Source organism: Periplaneta americana, chromosome 16, assembly GCF_040183065.1.
Source record: "Periplaneta americana isolate PAMFEO1 chromosome 16, P.americana_PAMFEO1_priV1, whole genome shotgun sequence".
Taxonomy (NCBI): Eukaryota; Metazoa; Arthropoda; class Insecta; order Blattodea; family Blattidae; genus Periplaneta; species Periplaneta americana.
This window is the reverse complement of record NC_091132.1, coordinates 154,461,589-154,483,326: the sequence shown is the minus strand read 5'-3', so window position 1 is coordinate 154,483,326 and position 21,738 is coordinate 154,461,589. Positions and strand designations below refer to the sequence as shown.

General features: G+C 35.8%; 1 protein-coding gene across 2 annotated transcripts in view; it reads right to left on the bottom strand.

Moving 5' to 3' along the window:
- The window catches only part of LOC138691469 (piggyBac transposable element-derived protein 3-like), a 30,529-nt gene extending 10,729 nt beyond the window's left edge, over window positions 1–19,800 (bottom strand). For both annotated transcript variants that reach the window (XM_069813420.1, XM_069813421.1), the window contains exons 1-4: window positions 19,690–19,800; window positions 17,102–17,199; window positions 9,245–9,382; window positions 6,442–6,524 (exon numbers count right to left, since the gene is read on the bottom strand). In XM_069813420.1, the coding sequence (XP_069669521.1) occupies window positions 6,442–6,524; window positions 9,245–9,382; window positions 17,102–17,194 (314 nt within the window). In that variant the 5' untranslated portion in view covers window positions 17,195–17,199; window positions 19,690–19,800. The remainder of the gene's footprint in view (window positions 1–6,441; window positions 6,525–9,244; window positions 9,383–17,101; window positions 17,200–19,689) is intronic.
- Window positions 19,801–21,738: the final 1,938 nt, after the last annotated feature.

Below are 21,738 nucleotides of genomic sequence, written 5' to 3'. Positions count from 1 at the left end.
TAGCGATAAGATATGTTTGCACTGGCTTTAAAACAGAAGCGAAAGAGCTGGATTCTTGGAATTTATAATCGTTTTCTTTCCGATGGAACTTTAATTTCTCAGCAGGATAATCACCCCGCGCACACCGCCATAAACGTTCAAAGACGGTTCACGGAAAAGCATGAAAAAAGAGGATGATTGACAAATATCGAGACATCCCAACTCAAAATCGAGATCAGATTTCGCTAAGGACCAGAACTATTTCCGCGATCTGGTGGACTCAATGCCCCGAAAATGCCAGACAGTGATAGATGCTGGTGGCATGTGGACGATGTATTAGATCCACATGTGTATTTCTTTTATTTTGCTTTAATTTGTTTGTTTATCTTAGCTTTATTTCGGGAATAAAATTGATCTCCCAAGAGATTTTTAAATTCTCCTAGTGAAGCCAGAGTTGCGAAATAATTCGTTCCACTACACAAAATTAAAAAAATGAAGAAAGGTAACGTGTATAAAAATTAGTTACATTAATAAAAAAAAATTGTGACCACCGAGAATCGAACACGGGCCCCTGGGATGGCAAGCCAACTCGCTACTGACTACTCCACCGGAAAGTCATGACGTAACTAGCGCGACGAGGCACATATAGCTACTCGGCTTGAAGTCTACGGAGACAGCGCAAATATAAACGTATTCGTGTAAAAATTTTAATGTTCAGTATTAGTTAATGTTTCATTCGGACTGATTTACCGAAGCTTGGTGAAATCGGCCCTTACTATAAACATTCCTCTAAGAGAAACATAACATGTTATTTTCACAACTTTTGTCTGAACAGCTGTGGTGTTATCCGCCATGTTTAACTGATTGTTAAATGAGTTAACGACCTGAAATCCTACATTTAAAGTTAACAATCGGTTAAGAATCTGTTAAGCCAAACTGGTGTTGAACAAATGGAAAAACTGTATTTAACAAACTGTTGAAGGTTTAACAGTCGTTAAGTGTTCTAACATTACTTGGACAAACCGGCCACTAGTCTCATGAACTTAACAAGTTCTGGTAGCATGTCACGAAGAAAAGTTTCTTTCCAAACAATACCAAAAACAGTCTGAAAATCTGTGTTGTGGTACAGTTTTGATCTTGCAATATCTAATAACATATCCCTGCGTAAAAGTAGGCTCTCCTTGTCCAAGTCATCTCCAGAGAATTTTTTCCAGTTCCTTATCACCGTCATTCAAACCATTAATTAGACAATTCTGTGTACAAATAATATTGGGAATGATCAGCACCTCCAGTAATTATTTTGGGGGTCCTCGAGATGCAAAGCACCCCCACAGTCGTCGCCTATGATGACATACCAGTATATCTAACAATCTTTATATTGCTGACTGCCACATCGATGGTCTCAATCTTTAGGCTTGTTGATCTTACAAGTGTCCTACATATAACTCTATCCCACACTGCCTTCATGAAGTCTTCCTCTTTTCATGATTTTCGTAATCTATCATTTCTAAGTCGCCCTGTGCATCCCTATCATTGATGGTTATTGGTCTTTTTTTCCCCACTAGTTCTTAATGTATAGCCAAACCATCCCATGCCATAACACATTGCAAATTAATGTTGTATAGTCCATTCACTGCCTTTTCAGCTGTTTAAAACGGAAGGGGAGAGAGTTTGCACCTCTTCTTCCTCCTGTTTCGTATACTCCAGGAGGCGCATGGCAAGTACCAGCCTATAACCAAGAGTGTTTGCAGCATTGCCAGATCTCGTGTAGTGTTTTCCCGAAATGGATTGTTTTATATCCATAGATTGTTACCAACAATTCAACACAATAACAAACAGATACAGGTATATCTTTGCAATAATACACATAATTCAGAGAAATTCATATTAATGCTACGTATATTTAACTGAAATATGTTTAAATTACATAGTACAATAATGTTGGTGTACTTGTCACAAGAATCAATATTGTTAAAAACTAGTGTAGGATTACTGTTTTTGTAAAATGTATCAATTCAATTTAAATAATTATTGTTAGCGTCCTTCATCATTAGATATTACCAGATGACACTTAATTCAAACATGTTTATGGGAGTAATGTTACAATTTATGTATTTATGAGTACAGTTATGACTACGGGACAATGAATTACCTATTCCATTACAAATAATACATTCAAATCCTTTTCTTCTTCCAATGTGCAAAATCAAAAGTCTTTCCCCCTATCTGGTAGAAAATATTGTGTCACAAAAATTAGTACCATCAGTCCATCGACTAAAATTAATATACCAGTATGCGTATCGTATCATATTTCATGTAAGTAAGATCTTGATACCCTTTCTGTCCATAATACTCAATTTTAGTTAGGTATTCGGAATGCCATATTTGTAGTTTTCAGGATTCCATTGCAGGTATTCGTCTGTTCTGTGCCTTGAATATAATACCTATATCATAGAATTTTATGTAGCATTGTCCTGTCAAATGGAAATTCATATCCCGTGTCGTTTGTTTTCATTCTCACTGCAGGAAGAATGTTATCAATGATAGGTGCTGTCTGTTGTTCATAAAGTTGGTACACGGTTGACCGAATCTAATCACAATTGAAATCGTCTATTTTGGACAGTTCTTTTACACACCCAGTATTTCTTTGTCGGGGTTTCGAAGTTTGACAAGTTTAGTGAAATTATTCTTTTCACTGTCGATAATGGTACTCCTGTCGCATTAACTGTCTCTGTTAGTGGTGACTGGTTTCCAGCATTTTTAAAATATGTGGAAAATATGAGCAGCTTGTTTCTGAACAGGCTTTCCCCTACCTATGGGGGATGCATTTGACTGGCACTATTATTTACTATTATTTACAACTATTTCACTTTACGGGTCTTCCCATGGACGCCACATGTTGCACCCACTTCGACTGTGTGCACTGAGTATCACCACAGGACTGCACGTCGCAACGCTGCCTACTCTGTTTACTGCTGTGTGCTTGTGGAACGAACCTCCTAGTACAGAACCCCCTTCCATGTCTTAAGCACCTTGTTTGTACCCTTACTTGAAGCTGAAAAGGCAGTGAATGGACTGTATATATTAATATACAGTGAGGTCAGGGCAGCAAGTTAAGGAAGTAAAATCAGGGAAGGCTTTGAAAGGAGACAAAATTAGCAACAAGCGCCTAAAAATGGGAGGAGACGAACTTGTGAAAACTCTGACAACACTGATTAACGACGTACTAGAAACTGAATCCATACCAATACAATGGAACACGAATAAATCATTCTGCTACATAAAAAAGGCTCAAAAGGAGACATAAACAATTACAGGCCCATCACCTTGTTGTCTTACAAATACAAAATATCCTCCAAGGTCATCACCAAAAGATTGTATGGGCTATTCCATCTCAAATCGACCGAAATATAGAGAAAATTAACCTTGAAATTTTTAATTACAATGAAACTTTTTCTGTCCATAGACAACTGTGATACAATGCTTTATGCGAAGTTTGAGGCATCACAACTTCATAGTGTTTAAATTTAAAATATTTAAATTTATGTTATTTTCATAAAATTAACAACTTCAAACTGTTGTGGCTCCAAAAGCCTTTCACCCAATGATCAAAATCATGGTTTATTTTGATGCTGAAAAGTTAAAGTTTATATTGACATGTAAACAGTTTTTCTTACCTTTTATGGAAATGGAGAAATTTAGATTTTTCTTCATTTAGACACCTTCGCTCACGATAAAATATTTTTAAAATATATGGTTAGATTCCGCATTGAAAGTAAAAATAAACACATATTTTTTACTGCTGCAACGTTGATAAGAAAGTATTGAAAATATCAAATAAAGAAAATAAATAGTACGCGCGTGAAGTAACCAGCTGACTGTGAGGTGGGAGCTAGCTGAGGGAAGCAATGCCAGGAGACATAAACACGTGATGTATCATCTAGTAGCGCATAGCTGGGCTAGCTTTATCACAGGTTTTCATAAACACAGAAGTAAAATGACGCCCAACGCTCGCTTATCTTCATCTCTCAGCCAGTGCATGCGGTACTGCTCCATTGAAGTCCAGGCGTGTGAAAATAATTTATTTAATACCCTCGAAACTTATTGCCGTGACACTAAGCAAACAATGCCGAATCCCTGTTAATAATGCAAGGTTTTTTCTCAATATTTTTTTACATTTTTACAAATGGGCAAAAAGCCTGAAAGTAAGTAAAATCAGATTATCTCTCTGTATACAATAAAAATAAGGATTACTTATCATAACCTACCAAATGTCAGCTTCAAAATGAGCTCTCGTTCAATGTACTGCAGTAAATGGTTCCAGAGTTCTGAGCGCTGAAGGAGGCTTGTTTTTCTAAAATATGCTAAATTTGTCGTTCAACAATATGAAAACCGTTTGACTTTCGATAGTATATTTTTGCAAATGCACTCTCCTCAGCACCTTGTATAAATAGGGAAAAAATTAGAGTATAAAAAAATGCGAGGTTTTTTACAGATCGATTTCATATGGAATAGCCCGTATGGAAATATTGAGGAGTACCAGTCTGTAGAGCAAGCCAGGTTTCGTACAGGTTGCTCAACAACTCATCATTTACAATAGCTTTGCTTATCGAAAAAACAAAGGAATACAATCAAAGATGTTGCCTGCATCGACTTCGCTGAAGCATTTGACACAGTTGAACAAATCTCAATACTCAATACTAGAAGCCCTCCTGAAGTAAGGCATGGAGGAAAAATACATCAGAATTCTAGCCAAGTTGTACACTAACATCACCGTGAAGATTCAATTAGACAAGCAAGGGAGAGAATTCAAACTTCAAAGAAGAGTAAGACAAGGAGACATAATATCAACTAAACTTTTCATATCATCGTTGTTCCTGCAACAACTACTATGTGAAATAATGATCGATTTTCAGATTTTTGCTCTTTTAAATAACTTAAATAGTGATACAGCAAATAATAAAATCTCCTACATGTCATTATATTCCTTTCTTTCTTTCTTTCTTTCTTTCGAAAAAGTAAGAATTCACAATCTTCTATGTACCACTGCCATAGAATGAATAAATGTGTTTTTCCTTCCTACTGAAAAATTTTACATTTTGAACATAGGAGTTATTGCAGGAACAATGACGATATGCCTCTTAAAGAAATTATCCAGAATATTACAGGAGATTACGGAATTAACAACAGATGGGACAAAACTCTCAAACTTAAGGTTCATGGATGACATTGTCCTCATTGCCGAAACTGCAAAAGATCTTCAGTCACATCTATCCGAAGTAAGGGAGCTCAGTTCAAAAGCAGGCCTACAAATTAATTTAAAAAAGACAAAGTTAATGACAAATAGCATAGAGAAAGTCATCATTTTCACATCAAATTAACAGCTTGAGTAAGTCCAAGAATTAATATACCTAGGACAAACAGTCTCCTTCAAGAAATGCTCGAGTAGGAAAGTAGGTAGATGCATCACAGTGACATGGGCAAAATTCTGGGCACTGAGATTCATACTAATAGACAAGGCATATAATGTAAGGCTTTAGAGTCATATTATGAACATGTGTATATTACCAGCCTTACTTTACGGGACTCAAACATGCTAAAGACAGAACAGCGCTAAAAGTCTGCCAGAGAAAAATGGAAATGAAGATCCAGGCATAACATGACGAGACAGAATAAGCAATGATGAAATAAGAAGAAGAACCCAATTAAAAGACACGAATCCACCAGCAGTTGCCTAAAGTGAAGATGTGCAGGTAACATCACGAGGCAAAACCCCAGCAGATGATGGTCATACCGAGTGATGGTGTGGGATACCAGGATCAGATAGAGAAGCGCAGAGCATCAGAGAATACAATAGTCCGACAATCTGAGAGAAACCTTTGGCAGCAGATGGTCTACATCAGCGAAGGACAGGAGTGAATGGGAATAGTTGGTCTGCACAGCAACGCAGAACTTCACCAACTGAGAAGCGGATGCAACTGGGGAACATCCACCAACCACAGAAGTGGACAGTGCTAAACTAAGGCTCCATTTAGAAGAACACAGGTCCCAGAGTAGTTTTCCGCACTGCTGTCTATAGGCCTAATTAATAAGGACAGTGTAATAGTGACCAAATGAAGTGTAGGATAATGCATAGGATGAGAAATGTGTAAAGTAGGTATAGTCAAAGGAGTGCATTTAAGTTTATTTAGATCAATAGTGAACCAAAACTAGTGGAAAAAGTGTGGTTACATTAAGACCCAGTGAACAGTCTAATAATTATTAGATTAAGTATTAATACAGTACCATAAAAGGCGAAACCTTCCCGGAATGGCTACCTGGGATTGACCGATTTAGTTACCTCCCATTCAGGGGAGAGGAACTTGGCCTGTAGGGATGTTATGGGCTAATCCTAATTCTAATGATAATATTAATGAAGATATGAAAGAAAGGACAGCATGAAGACTTGCACACCACACTCACCTATCTGTCAGAATCTCATTCTCCTCTGCTGTAAATTCCAGTTTCAGCTCATTCTTTACTGTGTCCAGGTCACACAACTCTTCCTGAAACATAAAGAGAACAGAAAGATGGCTCAACTTTATACTTAAAGCAAATCCATTTTCATGGCATATGCTTACTTTTAAATCCTACCAAGTGCAAAAAGGAATTTCAGTATCAAATGACAGAGTTTCGAGCTCACATTTTGTAAGGAATTTCTGCTCTGAACTTATATTGCAAGAAAGATCTCTCAGGATGTAGGCCTACTTCATTAACCAATAACGAATCACCTCAGCTTCACAATGTTTAAAGATTGTCTTGTTTCACTACAATACAGAGGGGCCCCCCCAAAAAATGAATAGACACGTTCACAAATGTTATATTATATGGAATCTCAAAGTTAAACTGGATTACTGGGGGAACTTGTAGTGTGATATTCTATTAAATGATAATGCTAACGCTGTTATTTACGGCGTGACTCCTCCTCTTTGCTTACGCCTTAGGAAGTGAAGGCTCTATAAAGTCTAGGTAGGTAGTTATCGTTTGCCATTTTTGTTCTTTCGTTGCCAAGCTACCAGAAAAGGAATCTATTTGCCGCAAATAATTGAGCGGCAAATAACGTCCACGTGTGCTTTCTGCAAACGCCAACGAAAGAGCCAAAATGGCGGGCGATTATATTAGGTATTTATCGAGCCTTAGGAAGTGCATAACGTCATCAGCAGCGAATGAAAAGACGCACACGTTTAAATGTAACCAATCTGCAATGTGATTGGCTGCCAGAAATAAGAGTGACGGGACTATAGTTGCATAAATGCCTGAGCCAACACTGCAAGTAGCAGGACAGTAAAAAAAAAAAAAAGGCTGCATGTCTGTTATTAAAGGAAAAGAATCAAGAGGAGGAAGAATTTGCGAGCAAAATGATTTGGTCTAACAAATCAGAATTTAAGTTGAATGGTAGAATGAATCACAATTATTATGTGTACTGAGCTATAGAAAATCCACACATTCATACAGGCAATGAGCGAATTTATTGGGAATCAATGTCAGATGTGGCCAGAGATGTAACTGGATCATTCTTTTTCGAAGGAAGTTACTAGCCTTGTGTACCTTCACATGCTTCCTATATCTATTTTACCTGCCATTTGTGCACTCTATGAGAATGAGAGATTTTATTTTCAACAAGATGGCGCACCACAACACTATCACCAAGACCATACCACGTCAATGGATAGTTCGAAGACGTGATATTGAGTACCTTCCCAGTTCATCCGATTTAACTCCACCCTACTTTCTCTTTCTTTTTTAGTGGGTTCTTTTACGACGTTTTATCAACTGCTAAGTTTATCTAGCGTCTAGGTGATAATGCTGGCAAAAGAATTCCAGGGTCCAGCGCCGAATGTTACTCAGTATTTCCTCTTAAAGAGTTGAGGGAAAACCCTGGAATAAACCTCAATCAGGTAACTTGTCCCAACCAGGATTTGAACCCAGTCCATTCGTTTCATGGTCAGGAATGCTAGCCATTACTCCACTTTCTCTTGTGAGGGACCTAAAGGATATGATGAATCACAGAAAACCAGCTATATTAGAGGAGTTACATGAAGAAATTGAAGTGCCATGTAAAATCATCTCTATGGACACATTGGTTAATGATCCACACGGAATAGTTTATCAAACTCAGAAGTGTCTGGACGCTAATGGGAAGCACTTCGAGTACTTGTTGTGACAGCAGTTATCATATCTCACAGCCATCCCTTAAGTTATTGTTAAATCTTTGTTAAGATTTTAAAAGGAACTAGGCAAATAAATTTATTCTCGCATGTTTATCAAAAACATCTTTTCTTGAATTTTAATATGAAATATGACCTGCCCACTGATTGATTTTGAAGGGCCGTGGTATTTTGACCGTGCAAAGGTAGCATAATCATTAGTCTCTTAATTGTGGACTGGAATGAATGGTTGGACGAGGAATATACTGTTTCTTATTAGTCTGTATCAATTTAGTAATAAAATTCACACTCTGACAATATGCTTAAACCTTAATGGTTTTCATGTTTACGTTTAATATTCAAGAGACAGCAGCTCAAAAAAAAATTTTGAAAGTATAAGTTTATATCAATATTTTTCATCAGATTCATGTCAGAAATCAGATCCTATAGTACTGCACGATGTTCATAATCACCCTGTAATATATACATACACATTACTTTTTTTTTAAACATCAGACCAATAACGTTGGCAGATCACACAGATGCTAAATTCTAGAAAACAGAAATTTCTGAGTGTTTGAAGATTAGGGAGTGGTGTATAAATTTTGAAAAAATGATACAAAACTTCTAATCAAAACTGAACATTTTAAGTTATGCCCATAAAAATTAATCAGATACACTAGATAGTATTATAACAACGATACATAAATATATTATATATAACAAATAAAATGTATATCAAATTATAGTATTAGGATTTAAAATAAAGGTGATAATTCAAAATGTTCCAAGGAATCTTTGATGATGCCTATAATAATTTTTTCCACAGTTTGGTGTTGAATTACCAAACGTTTTTAATATACATACATACAAATATACACACACACACACAGAACAATAGTTTAAATTTAGGATATATTGAAATAAAGGAGTAAATAATTTTACATAGAAAATAATAATGCATTTTGCATATGCTAAATCTCTGTAGGTTCACTGCTATAGTAACCATCTGCGATGAACAAAATACTAGATTAATACTGAAAGAAGAACAGCCAGAAAACCTTATAGGATACACATACCTCAGCTTTACACTTCATCGAAACAAAAGTAGTTGGCAAAGCAGTCTCATCAACTCTAAACTCTGCTGTGAAATCACAGCTGTGGTCCATGCATTCTGTCTTCATTCCAGTCACTTGGAAATCCAATAAATTTCCTTCCTATAGAAAACAGACACGTAAAGCATATGTAACATACAACAGCTGGTATGGAAGTGATTCCAAGTGCTACGTGCTACACACTCTGGTCCTCATTGCTGATTGCTAATTAAGGCACCTGCGAAATACAGTGCAATAAAAACAATGGATAGTAAAATAAGAACAAGATTAAAACAGGTACCTATGATACACAAATGGAAATGTTTACTTTTGGAAGCGAGGAACATACAATAATTACGTGTCTAGAGTAGCACTGATAGATAACTGACGACGCGGTGCCATGGAGATCCAGAATGTTCAAGTAAGGACAGGCCTATTAAGACTACTGCTGGTTACTTGCCGAAGTATTAGAAATAAACATATTCCACATTTTGGAACTTGGTCGATGTTTATAATCCAGATGTAATAATTGGGACAGAGTCATGGCTTAGGGAAGATATAAATGACTCGGAAATTTTTAGGTCGGATTATAGGGTCTTCAGAAAGGATAGAAGTTATAAGTGTCTTTCTCCATTATTGTGGTATTGTTTTTTTCTTGTTGCATTCGTTGAAAAGGCATGCTAAGGGTCCTGCCAGGTCTTGGATTGTGTCCTTCAGGTGTTCTGCATATATCCCATCTGGACCAGTAGCCTTGTTATTCTTTCCATTCCTTATTAGATTAACGACTTTTTCGGTTGTAATTGGGTCCAAGACTTGTGTGTTTGCTGCGTGTGGTATGAAGCCATTTGACATTTTGTCCTTCTCTCCGAGGAGGCTGCTGAAGTGCAGTTCCCACTGCTCCATGTTTACAAGGGGGCTTGTATTCTGGTACTTTGATGCTTTTAGAATTTTGAAAGGTTTCATTTCTGCTTCGGCAATTAATTTCTGTCCTATGAGGAAGTCGTATGTTGTTTTCTTTTCTTTCAGTAGACGTTTGTACTTCCGCCATTCTCCAGTGTAGTCTGCTAGCGCGTCACTTCTGTATTCCGTGGCAGAATGGAGGAGCTGTAGTGTCCTTTGTCTCATGTCACAACATTCTTCGAACCACAGCTTTGCAGTGATTTTGGGTCTGGTTACTTTTGTGGCAGCGCAGATGATAATGCCATTCAGAGCTTCTGTGGCCCCATCTAAGTCCCCCTGTCTCGACATGTTCATTATTGTTGGTAGATCTACTTTGCTTTGTTGCCATGTTTTTTCATCTATGTGTCTTGAAGCTTTTGGTTTGAAGTTTTTACCTGCTCATTCCTGTTTTCCTGTGTTTAACTGGACTGTAGTTACCTCTGGCAGGTGTTTCCTAATTGCGGCTTTTTCTACTTTTACATGGGCGTGGCCTTGACTCTTCATAACTCCAGGTCGATTGTACTCCTTCCATTTGGAGCTATATAGGTGTATTCTTTCTCTCGATTTATCAGTCTCAGCTGGTAGTCCATGAGAAAGTGTGTGACCACTTGGGTTTTGGAGTCTCATTTGTCTATGCGGCAGTTTAGATCCCCTACAAGAAGTGTTGGCTTGACCGTCTTCTATGTTCTCCAGTGCCCTTCCTACCTCGTCGATGATGGTCTTGGGCTTCGTGTTGGGTGTGAAGTACGCGCCTACTATGTTTATTTTTCTGGTAGCTATTGTCAGTGTTATCCTTACGGTCGATTACACTGAGCAGTTGTAGATGCTGTTTTATGAAGCAGCTTAGTCCCCCTGAGGGGCGGCCTCTGTCTCGTTTCTTCGCTGGGGAGTGAATTCCGTAGAAGTTGTCGATGCTCAAGTCTTTTAGGCTGAGTGTTTCTATGAAGAATAATATCCCATTCTCTTGGAAGGTGAGTAAGGGGGTCATGGCGATTATAGATTGCAGCCCTTCTACATTGCATGACAATATTTGGATGTAGCCGTTGTTACTGTTTCTGCAGCAGTTTCGCTCCTGGTGACTCTTGGTGGCGAAAAGTATCCTTCTGATTATTATCCCCTCTGGCCAGAACTCAGGGTTCGATGTCTTCTCCTAGTGTTGAATAGAGTTCCCTACTCTGAATGCTTTGTTTATGCCCTTTGTTTCTAATTGATTGCAGAAGATTTCTCCCGTGACACAGTTTTCCTTCATTAGTTGTTCCTGTCTCATATTCGGGTATAGTTTGCCCACATAGATCAACAGTTTTCATTCGCCCTGTTTTATCTCACATGACTCTACTGACTTTGTTCCCTTTATTTCGTGGTCTCTGTTTCTTGGTCTCCTTGCTACCTCTGCGAAGAACGGGCATCTGTTATCGGCAGTTGGTTCCGCCTGTTGCCTCTCAAGACATCCTTTGTTCCCTTTTTTTCGCCTGCCTCGTTTACCTCTAATAACTTAGATATAACAGGTGGTAAAGGAATTTTTTCATCATCATCATCATCATCATAATCATAATCTTGAACTTCTTTGTTTTAGACTTTATAGAATTTTATATAATTTGGAATGATTTGTTTTTTCTTGCACCTATATTAGATTAAAAAAGAACCTATCATGTTATCATTGATTCTTTGTGTAATATTGCCCTATATTGATGTATATCTTTTTGTGACCATTTACATTAAAATATATTGACCATTATTGCAACGGAATTTTTATGGAAGCATGTTATGTTGTGAATATTTGTGATATAGAATACATTATTCCACAAGTCTCCAAGATTCATATTTACCTTCAAATTTCGACTCATGTGAAGACGAAAGAACATAGGTAAATGTGCTTTTTATTTACAAAAAATACGTATATACATACGTTCTTCTTTATAAATACACATAAAGATATGTACATGATTTCTACAAAAGAACTCAGGGGTAAAAGAAGAAATAAGTGAGCTGAAAACATCCTATTTTTCATCAACATTCAGCAACTCAAAATGTTCGGTGTAGTATGAATGAATCGTTAATTGGCACACCAGAAACGGAAATGTACAAGCATTTACTTTGCAATTGATTTTGTTTGATTTTCAGAAAAGTCTGTAATATATATTAGGAGTATTTATTTCTCAGTCACTGACTTTACTGCAATATATGTGAGGTACAAAACTTTACGTTACATGTTTTAAAATTCGTATGAACGTTTTCGTTGGATTATGACAACATCATCAGATACGACATTCATTCTAGCAATATCATTAGTCTCTACAAATACAATACATATTAAATAGCATACAGAGTAATAAAAACATACTAAAAACCAACATAATTAGGATACAAAATGTCATTCTTGTGTGACTGCCCTTATTGTCAAATAGTTAAAAGTACACGTGTGAATTACAAGATATATATATATATATATATATATATATATATATATATATATATATATATATATATATATGTATGTGTGTGTTTGCAAGTCTTCACAAGTAAAATAATAAAAAATAAAAAGTCATTTACGTATATTATAAAGAGTAAGGCCCCAGAACACTCCCCTGTGGTACCCCTGAACTTACATTCCCAATTTCTGATATTTCGTGACCTACTCTAACTCTCTGGGTTCTACCTTGTAAGAATTCTTGGATCCATAGCACCACTCTTTTATCTATTCCTAGCCTACTGAACTTATCTATTAATATGTCATGTGGTACCAAAACAAATGCTTTCGAAAAATCAATCACAACTGCATCGATTCTTCCACATCTATCTACCTCTTCAGCTAGATCCTGAACCAGCGACGTAATTTGACTATCACATGAGAAGCCTTCCCTAAAACCAAGCTGGCAGTCACAAAACCAGTCTTTCACATTTAGAACACGACGAATATAATCCGATATCAAATGCTCCATGACTTTACATACGACAGATGTAAGGGTAATCGGTCTGTAGTTTCAGACATCAAATTTATTTCCACTTTTATGTACGGGTACCACTATAGCTGATTTCTAGTCACATGGAATAGCTGCATTGTTTATGGATACATGAAATATACGCATTAAGTATAGAATTATGGCGTATGAACTTAATTTAAGAATCTCTGTAGCAATACTATCTGGTCCTCGAGACTTCCGATTTTTTAATTTCGTTATTCTCTCTACAAAGGCAAAGGCAAGAAGGACGAGCCAAATTCCTATAGGGGAATCGCCTTGGAGAACGTTATGTTTGAACTCTTCTCCAGGCTCCTCTTAGGGCGCACTGAACAAAGACAACGTGCTACCATTCCAGCGAACCAATATGGCTTCACTCAGGGCAGATCAACACTGCACGTTGTTCAAGAAATTATACAAGAAATAACAATGATCCTAGCACAACCCACTACTCCGCTATATGCGATCTTCATAGATTATGCTAAAGCATTTGATAGCTTCAACAAAAAGATTCTCATCCACAAGCTAGAAAATATACTAGGCAGATCAAGTCACGAACTAGAAACGATCAAGTCGATTCTAAACACAAACTATGTGACAATACACGATGGCATATCGATGTCGAAGGATATCACCCAAACAAGAAGGGTCCTACAGGGGAACCCGATGAGCCCGGTACTCTTTAACGTAATGACGGCAGATATCGGCCAGAGCATAGACACAAGAAATGTAAAACTGCTTATGTACGTAGACGATATGGCCATCCTCTCCAGGAGTCCAGAAGATCTACAAACAGCCATGGACAGCATCAGGGAATGGGCATTAGAAAATTCAATGGAAATAAAAGCGCAAAAACGAAAGCTATGAAATTCAGGAGAGGAGGAAGATTATCAAAGAGGGACCACCTCTCAAGTGGCGTAACAACCTTGGAATTCGTAACCAGCTTCAAGTACTTGGGAATAACGTTACAAACAACTGGAATCACTTTCTCTATGCATATTCAAGAGAAAACAACAGCTGCAACAAAAGCCACTTATGACACCCCTAAGCTACGGAATCTATCCCTGCCAACAGTGATAGCGCTGTTCAAACTCAAAGTTATACTAGCTGCCGCATATGGAATCCAGCTAATCTGGAAATATCTGATGGCGAGCAACCTCAAGAAGCTAGAGAGCGTCAAAGCCAGGTTCCTAAAATGAGCACTGTCAATTTTAAAGTTCACAAGAAATAGCTATGCATTCTTAATAGCACAGGAATCCTTCATCGGAGACATTAGACACTGCTTCAATCTACCAGAGATGGAGGCATAGAAAACCGTCATCGAGGAATGACTGAGCAAAGCCAGGGAGATACCAAAGGAAATAATGGAAACAGAAGCAATGAAAACAGAAGCCAGGAAAGGACTGAACTTCCGACTCTGTCACCTGTACGCATGATTCGCTGCTGATGGATTCCACGGGAAGATATGCCAGATCGGATCATACTATGAACCCAAGGAGGACTGCATTTGTAAACTGTGCAACAAACATTGCCCCAAGTATCATTTAGTGAAGTGTGGAAGCAGAACTCAGCCACTAAACACATTAACAAAAGACTGGTGGAAGTGATAACTGTACTAAATGTAACTTATACGTACACATTGTGTTTAATACAACTCTTAAATATCTAAGTTATTATGATTGTTTTTATTCACGAATGATCTTTCGAATAGCTGTCCCTTCATTTTTGCAAATTTTACCATTATTTGAAGTCCACTTTTTTGTTTTGGATTTCTTCCCTTCAATTATAACTTATCTATTCCAAAAAAAAGTCGAATGCTTGCCAAATAGAGTTCAGGAGTCATACCATTTATTCCTCGCCAACATACTAACACGGTAATGCATTTCAACTGCTCTTCAATAACAGAAGCAGAACACTAATACATAAACTATAAAGCAGCGTAACATACTTTATTATTGCTACTGTTCCAGTTGAAAATAATTAATTGCATCGATTTATATTGCATGTAGATCACACACCTGACTAGAAAAGTAAAAAGGGTTAACAGATTTGAAATATTGCTAATCTTAATTAATTATTAGAAATTACAATTTAATTATCTTCTGTATAGATATTATTTCTCGTTTCAGTAACAGTCGTCTGACACCATCACAAGGGCTCTCGTATGTTTGTTGCGATGATATTGCTCTGGAGGTATATCTGCCCTACCACAAGTATTTGAGAGATATGCAAGTAGCTACTCATTTGTAATAGAATTCAACTTTTTGATATTACACACTATATTTATGAAAAATAAATACATATATTTATGGAAAGCATTCTGATTAAAGGTTATCTTAAAATTCAATTAAAACGAGCGCCCATTACCAGCTCTTAAAATACTACGAAAAACTAAATAGATGCAGCTACACGGTTCAACTTTTCTTTCAACTTTAAGCATTCAAGCAACGAATGTAAGACTGATATTTAATATTAATTAATATAGGCTATTTACTTAGTGAAGATGACGTTCAAAATGGCGCACCATGTAGAGACAAAATCTTCATGCATCTTAATTGAAAATATGTTTTAAACTTAATTCGGTAATTTCCTAGAAGACGGGCAAAATCCAACATGGCTGACGAAAACTACAAAAACGTTCTGCCAACTATGAAGTTCAAATGTCACCAAACATCAGAAAAACAAAGATGGAAAATCAAATATATATCCATATTTTTGAAGAGGAACAAGCCCTCCAAAAAAATTAAAATATAATTAATTTTTCATCTTTGATTTTTTTGGCGTTTGGTGGCATTCGAACTTCATAGTTGGCAATACTTTTCTGGCACTTTTCGTCCGCACTTTACTCCCAAAAATCACTAAAACACAAAACAAATCATAATTTATCATCTTATCAAATAAAATTCATTTCTCATTGACGTCTTCAACGACAACCACTTCACTTCCAGTATATGACACGCGCTTTAAGGCAATCTAAACAAACTAAGCAGGCAATAAAGTACTGAACCAACACTTTGTCGTACTTCGTATAAATAAACCATGTGTTTACACTAAATGAAATTATCTTCGAACACTTATTACACCTTAACTTATACAGAAAATTCAGTAAATAATTCCTTTAAACCACATAAAAACAGTTTTCTCCTCAACATTCAACACAATTGTTATTCATCAGCGAAAGAACTAAGCCAAAATCTACACAAAATTTAATACCTTGTTCTAAGTTCACACATCTTTCACAGATATCATAAAATGACAAACTTTCAATAGTTTTAGCCATCAGACACAATATAACAATCGCTCACGTAAAACAACGAAGAACTGACAACGTCATTATCCAGTCAAAATTAATGAAAATTCTAGAACAAGTGACAACTGTAAGCAATCAAATCGAAAGAAAATCATAAAATGACAAACTTTCAGTAGCTTTAGCCATCAGACACGACATAACAACCACTCACGTTAAACAACCAAGAAAACTGACACCGTCATTATCCATTCAAAATTAATGAAAATTCTAAAACAAATGACAACTATAACCAATCAAATTAAAAGAAAATCACGGCGAGACCTAGTATAAAAACCTAGAACTAGCATATAAAAGTCACTAAAAGATCACTAACATTTAACTCTGAAGTAAAAAAGTTGGTAATGCTTACTACATTCAACCAAGTGCCCATCTTCTATGAAATTACCCTTAATTCTTTCAGTATTCTTCCCAGACAGCATGTGTAAATGCATGGAAAATTAAATCATGTAGATGCATTTTAAAAGAACCATGTAACATGTAGCATGAAGGTAAACATGACAAACAACTAGATTTGAAATTTCTTAGACTATACTGAAAGTCTGCCGACTATAAACTGGGATATATTTTCATAAAACTTTATATTCAACAATGTCATACATGTTCCATGTAGTAATTACAACCAGTGACTAAATTTACCTCTGATATTGGCTTCTTCTCAGCTGTATCAACTTCATCACAATATTGTATAGCCAAAGGGTCAATCTCTAGTTCCTTTTTGATTACATCCATGGCGACTGTAACAGACATTTAAGTGTTGATATATCTGCAGAATGTAAGCTGCTAAGAGAAGCTTATATTTAGTGGTTACAATCGAGCTGTGTTTGAAAAGTTCGTGACCTGACACATAGATGGCATTGAAAACGTGTCAACAATGCGGTCATTGTTAGCGGCCATTACTGGTATATTAGTTCAAGCAGGTAATTATGCATAATAGCTACAGAAGCGATTTTCAATTTTATTCTTTTCCAAAACCCTACATTTTTACCACCTTTTTTCAAAAAAACTTAAAAACAAAAGTAGGAAAACAACGTAAACCGCAAAAACTTAATGTAATATTTTTTATTAAAAACCTTAATTTTCACTCTTTTTTCAAGAGGACAAATATAAGCAGGAATAACCTAACCAAAATAGCCATACAAAGACTGAATCAATTTCACAGATTCGTCAAACAATGTCAAACAAGATCAACCTACCTTAATAATTCGGAGGATACAGGGCTGCAGCTGCTCTAAAGAATGCACACAGTCTCTTCCATTAGATATTTATAATTAAACACATATTCTCCCAAATATCCAATGACGCAACCAAACGAAAAACGTCCACAATACTAAGTTTACTACGTGCCAGAAAGATACCAGAACGACCAACTTTCTTCCGTTTCGCATACTTCCGGTATAATCTTCCACAATGGAAGTTCAGATCCGTCTTATTTGCTCTCAACTCATGGCAAAACACTTCGCAAATCATGCAATTCTTAAGATTACCGTGATTCACGAAATAGTATTCAATATCCTCATCTCTCAACTCTATACAGATAAAAAACGAAATTCTACATCCATTACAACTCACAGCGATAGACCACCTACAAGATGAGAATAATACACGCATCAACTACGACAAACTACAATCACACAGCCAACGACTTAGAGAAACTCTAGCTCGTAACATACAGCTATAACTTAACCACAACCATCCAATCATACTGGAAAAATCATCACCCTATAACAACACACAATGCTTTATGACAACCACAACCATCCAATCATACCGGAAGACACAATCACCCAATAAGAACACACAACACTTCAACAATCAAATCACAATACATTAAAAGTTATGCATTCAACAACATTGTCTTCTAAACACGAGAAAAAAAAACAAGTTCAAATTTTCTTCATATTTAAAAAATTCTACTCTACCTCAACCATAACTGACCTATGCATAATATACACGTACTAATAAACGAAATTCAATACTAAACACAACTAAACCACCAAAAATAACAAAATCGCTTCTGTAGTTGTTCTGCATAATTATCATTCAAGCACAAAAAGGAAAAACATAATTTTGTGTACCTTATAGGCCTATAAAGTGCCACACTGCATTGAGAAAGTAAATTTAAGGTAGAAAGTGCACCTCCCTCTGAATGAATTACTGGATATCTTTTCACTGCCAATGTGGAGCTACATTATATATATATATATATATATATATATATATATATATATATATATAAAACATTGCAATAACACATTGATTAATGCACAAAACACAGACTTAACGAACGAATGCAATTATGTAATTATGAAAAATGAAGACTAAAAAAGTCGCCCACCATCACGTTCAACCCCTCTTTCACTAGATGGCTCCCGACATGGCATAGAACAAGGAGGGTAACATTCGCAAACGAAATAATACTAAACATGAGAATGTTACTACAAGTATGTAGTTATTATGTGTATGTGTTAGGTTAGGTTACATTATGTGTGTTGTATTGTGACAGGTTGTTAGGTTTGGTTAGGTATGTAGTATTGCAAGAGGTTAGGTTGTTAGATTAGGTGTGTAGTGTGTTATTAACATCCACCGAAAGTAATTCCAATTAAATATATGAAAATTTCAATTTATCATTATTACAAGTGGCCTGTAGTAGTGTAAGCTATAATCTGTAAATAAGACATCCATCTTATAAAGCAGCATTAAAATAAAATTAACCAATGTCCGTAACCACACAATAAGAGGGCAGACAAATAAGGTGTTGGCGACACTGAAAACCATTTTATTTTCTCCCACAAATTACGTCACATTCATGAAATATATTTTATTCACTCACGAAAAATGTTATATACCGGTATATGTAAGGTATGTATTTGGGGCGGCTGCGTGGGATACAGCTGTCCCAGTAATCACATCCAATTTCCACTACTCCATACTAGACATTTTCAAGGTATTTCAACAATTTTCTCCAGTGGCTGGTTCATAATTAACCTCCACCGAAAGTAATTCCAATCAAATATATGAAAATTTCAATTTATCACTATTACAAGTGGCCTGAAGTAGTGTAAGCTATAATCTGTAAATAAGACATCCATCTTATAAAGCAGCATTAAAATAAAATTAACCAATGTCTGTAACCGCACAATAAGAGGGCAGACAAATAACAACTGAATGTTAACTACATCTAAGATAAAAAGTTCCCGTTGAAATAATCACAGACACAGACTTACCTCTGTGAAATATTGAAATGAAAATAATTCACAATTTTATTAGCGATAACATCACTCTTCCGTCACAAAGCAGAATACACAGTTTCGGCGTATGAACTGCTACGAGTACAGTACGATTAAGTGCGCCGTGATCATGGAAGCCAATTGAAAAATAGTGCGAAATACAAAACGACTATCATACTTTTGTCATGTTGCTAATGTAGTATGTGAATATACATAATCCCACTGAAAATAACATTGTATTCATTCTCAAAATATTGTTGTTCATGTCCGAAAATGTGTTGCTGCGAAGTTAAATCTCTATAATCTCGTTGCAAATTTAGTATGTTAAGCAGTGTGGAAACAAAAATCTCTTAATTTCTAAAATAGCGGTAGGCCTATACGTTTCTCAGAATATTAGTCTGTACGTTAAAAAATGACTTATTGCGAGTTTATATTGTATCTGCATTCTGTGTATAAAATTAGAATTAATATACTATGTTCTGAATTTATGAAATATAGTTTCGAGTTTTATTAAAAAAAAAAAAAAAAACTAGGTATGATATGTGGGTGTACAGCGGTCAAAAGGTAAAAAATCTGCCAATATAAATTAAATGTATGTATTGATTCGATGCTGAAACTGATCAGAAAGAGGAGAAGGAATTATATTTTCTTTGGGTTTTACTTTGTTTATAGTTTGATTTTTCTACTACTTTATTTGTATTTCTGGCGGTGTGGAAGAGAAAGCCTAATGGCCTTAACTACACGAGAATTAATAAATAAATAAAAACAAATAAATAAACAAAAACAAATGAATGAATAAAAACAATACATAAATGTAAAACAACAGGTTAACGTCAGGCACATGATGAAAAGTTTTCTTTTCGGTGCCTGATTTACAATTGTTTTAAATTAAGTTAACCCTGGCAGGCATTTGGCTAAGGAGTTCATTAATTCATGTAAATGACGTTAAGTAAAGATTCATCTTTATGGGCGAGGAAAGTTTAGTAAAGACAATTCGTTTTGGTTGTGTATAGTTAGGTTTCCGAGATTTCCGAAGAGTTAGGTTTCCGAGATTTCCGAAAATATAGTAACCAGTTTAATTGAAAATAGAAGCAGAAAGGAAAGCACCCGGGCAATGCCGGGTGCTTTCAGCTAGTTTAAAAATAAAACAAGTGACATTGATAAGTGCAGTGAAATTTGTCTCTCGAATTAGCTATAAGATATCGCAATTTCTACCACCCTACTTATCTTTTAGGGTTCAAATTTTCTTTTGTTGGTAAAAAACTTTATGAGACATGAAACTGTAACGTACCCTAAGATTCACCTTTCAGTTTCCCCCTCCCCCGAAATATAATAATATGAGAAACCTGATCTATCGTGTTTAAGAGAACGTAAACTCTGTTTTCTATTGGATAAGATTTAGGCCTACAATGAGAGAAAGGCATTCTCAAATTTGAAGGAAAACCCGTTTTTTAATGGTTGAAATTCTCAGTATGTAGGCTATATCTATGTAATCATAACAACAGAATTAACTTATGTTTATGAGGGAGTGAAGTAGAGATGGAGATTGACCTTTAGGTGGGAAATTATCATGACAGATTTATAAGAATACGATGCCAATATATATATATATATATATATATATATATATATATATATATATATATATATATATATGACATATTTTGTTACTAACAATACGGTGCCAATAAATATTGCTTCGCTTATGTATAGTCCAGCTGAGTTGCCCTATTTTTTAACTCTCTTCAAAATATCTTTCTTTAAAAAGTACATATATTTTTCTTCTTCAATTTGGACCTAAAGAATTCTTCAATAATAAAATGTAGGTATACAAAAGCGTTCTAGCAAACCCTTCACAGCAATTTTGTTTGGTAAAAAAACGTACAATTCTTTTGCAGGACAGATCTCACAAATCAGTATTGTTTATAAAGACATTTCCACTTTGAGTTGTATTTTGGGATATAAGGGTCAAGTTTAAATTGCCACAACGTCCAATAAGCATTCTGCAAAACCAAGAAAAAGAGAACATTTATGATAGATATGTTT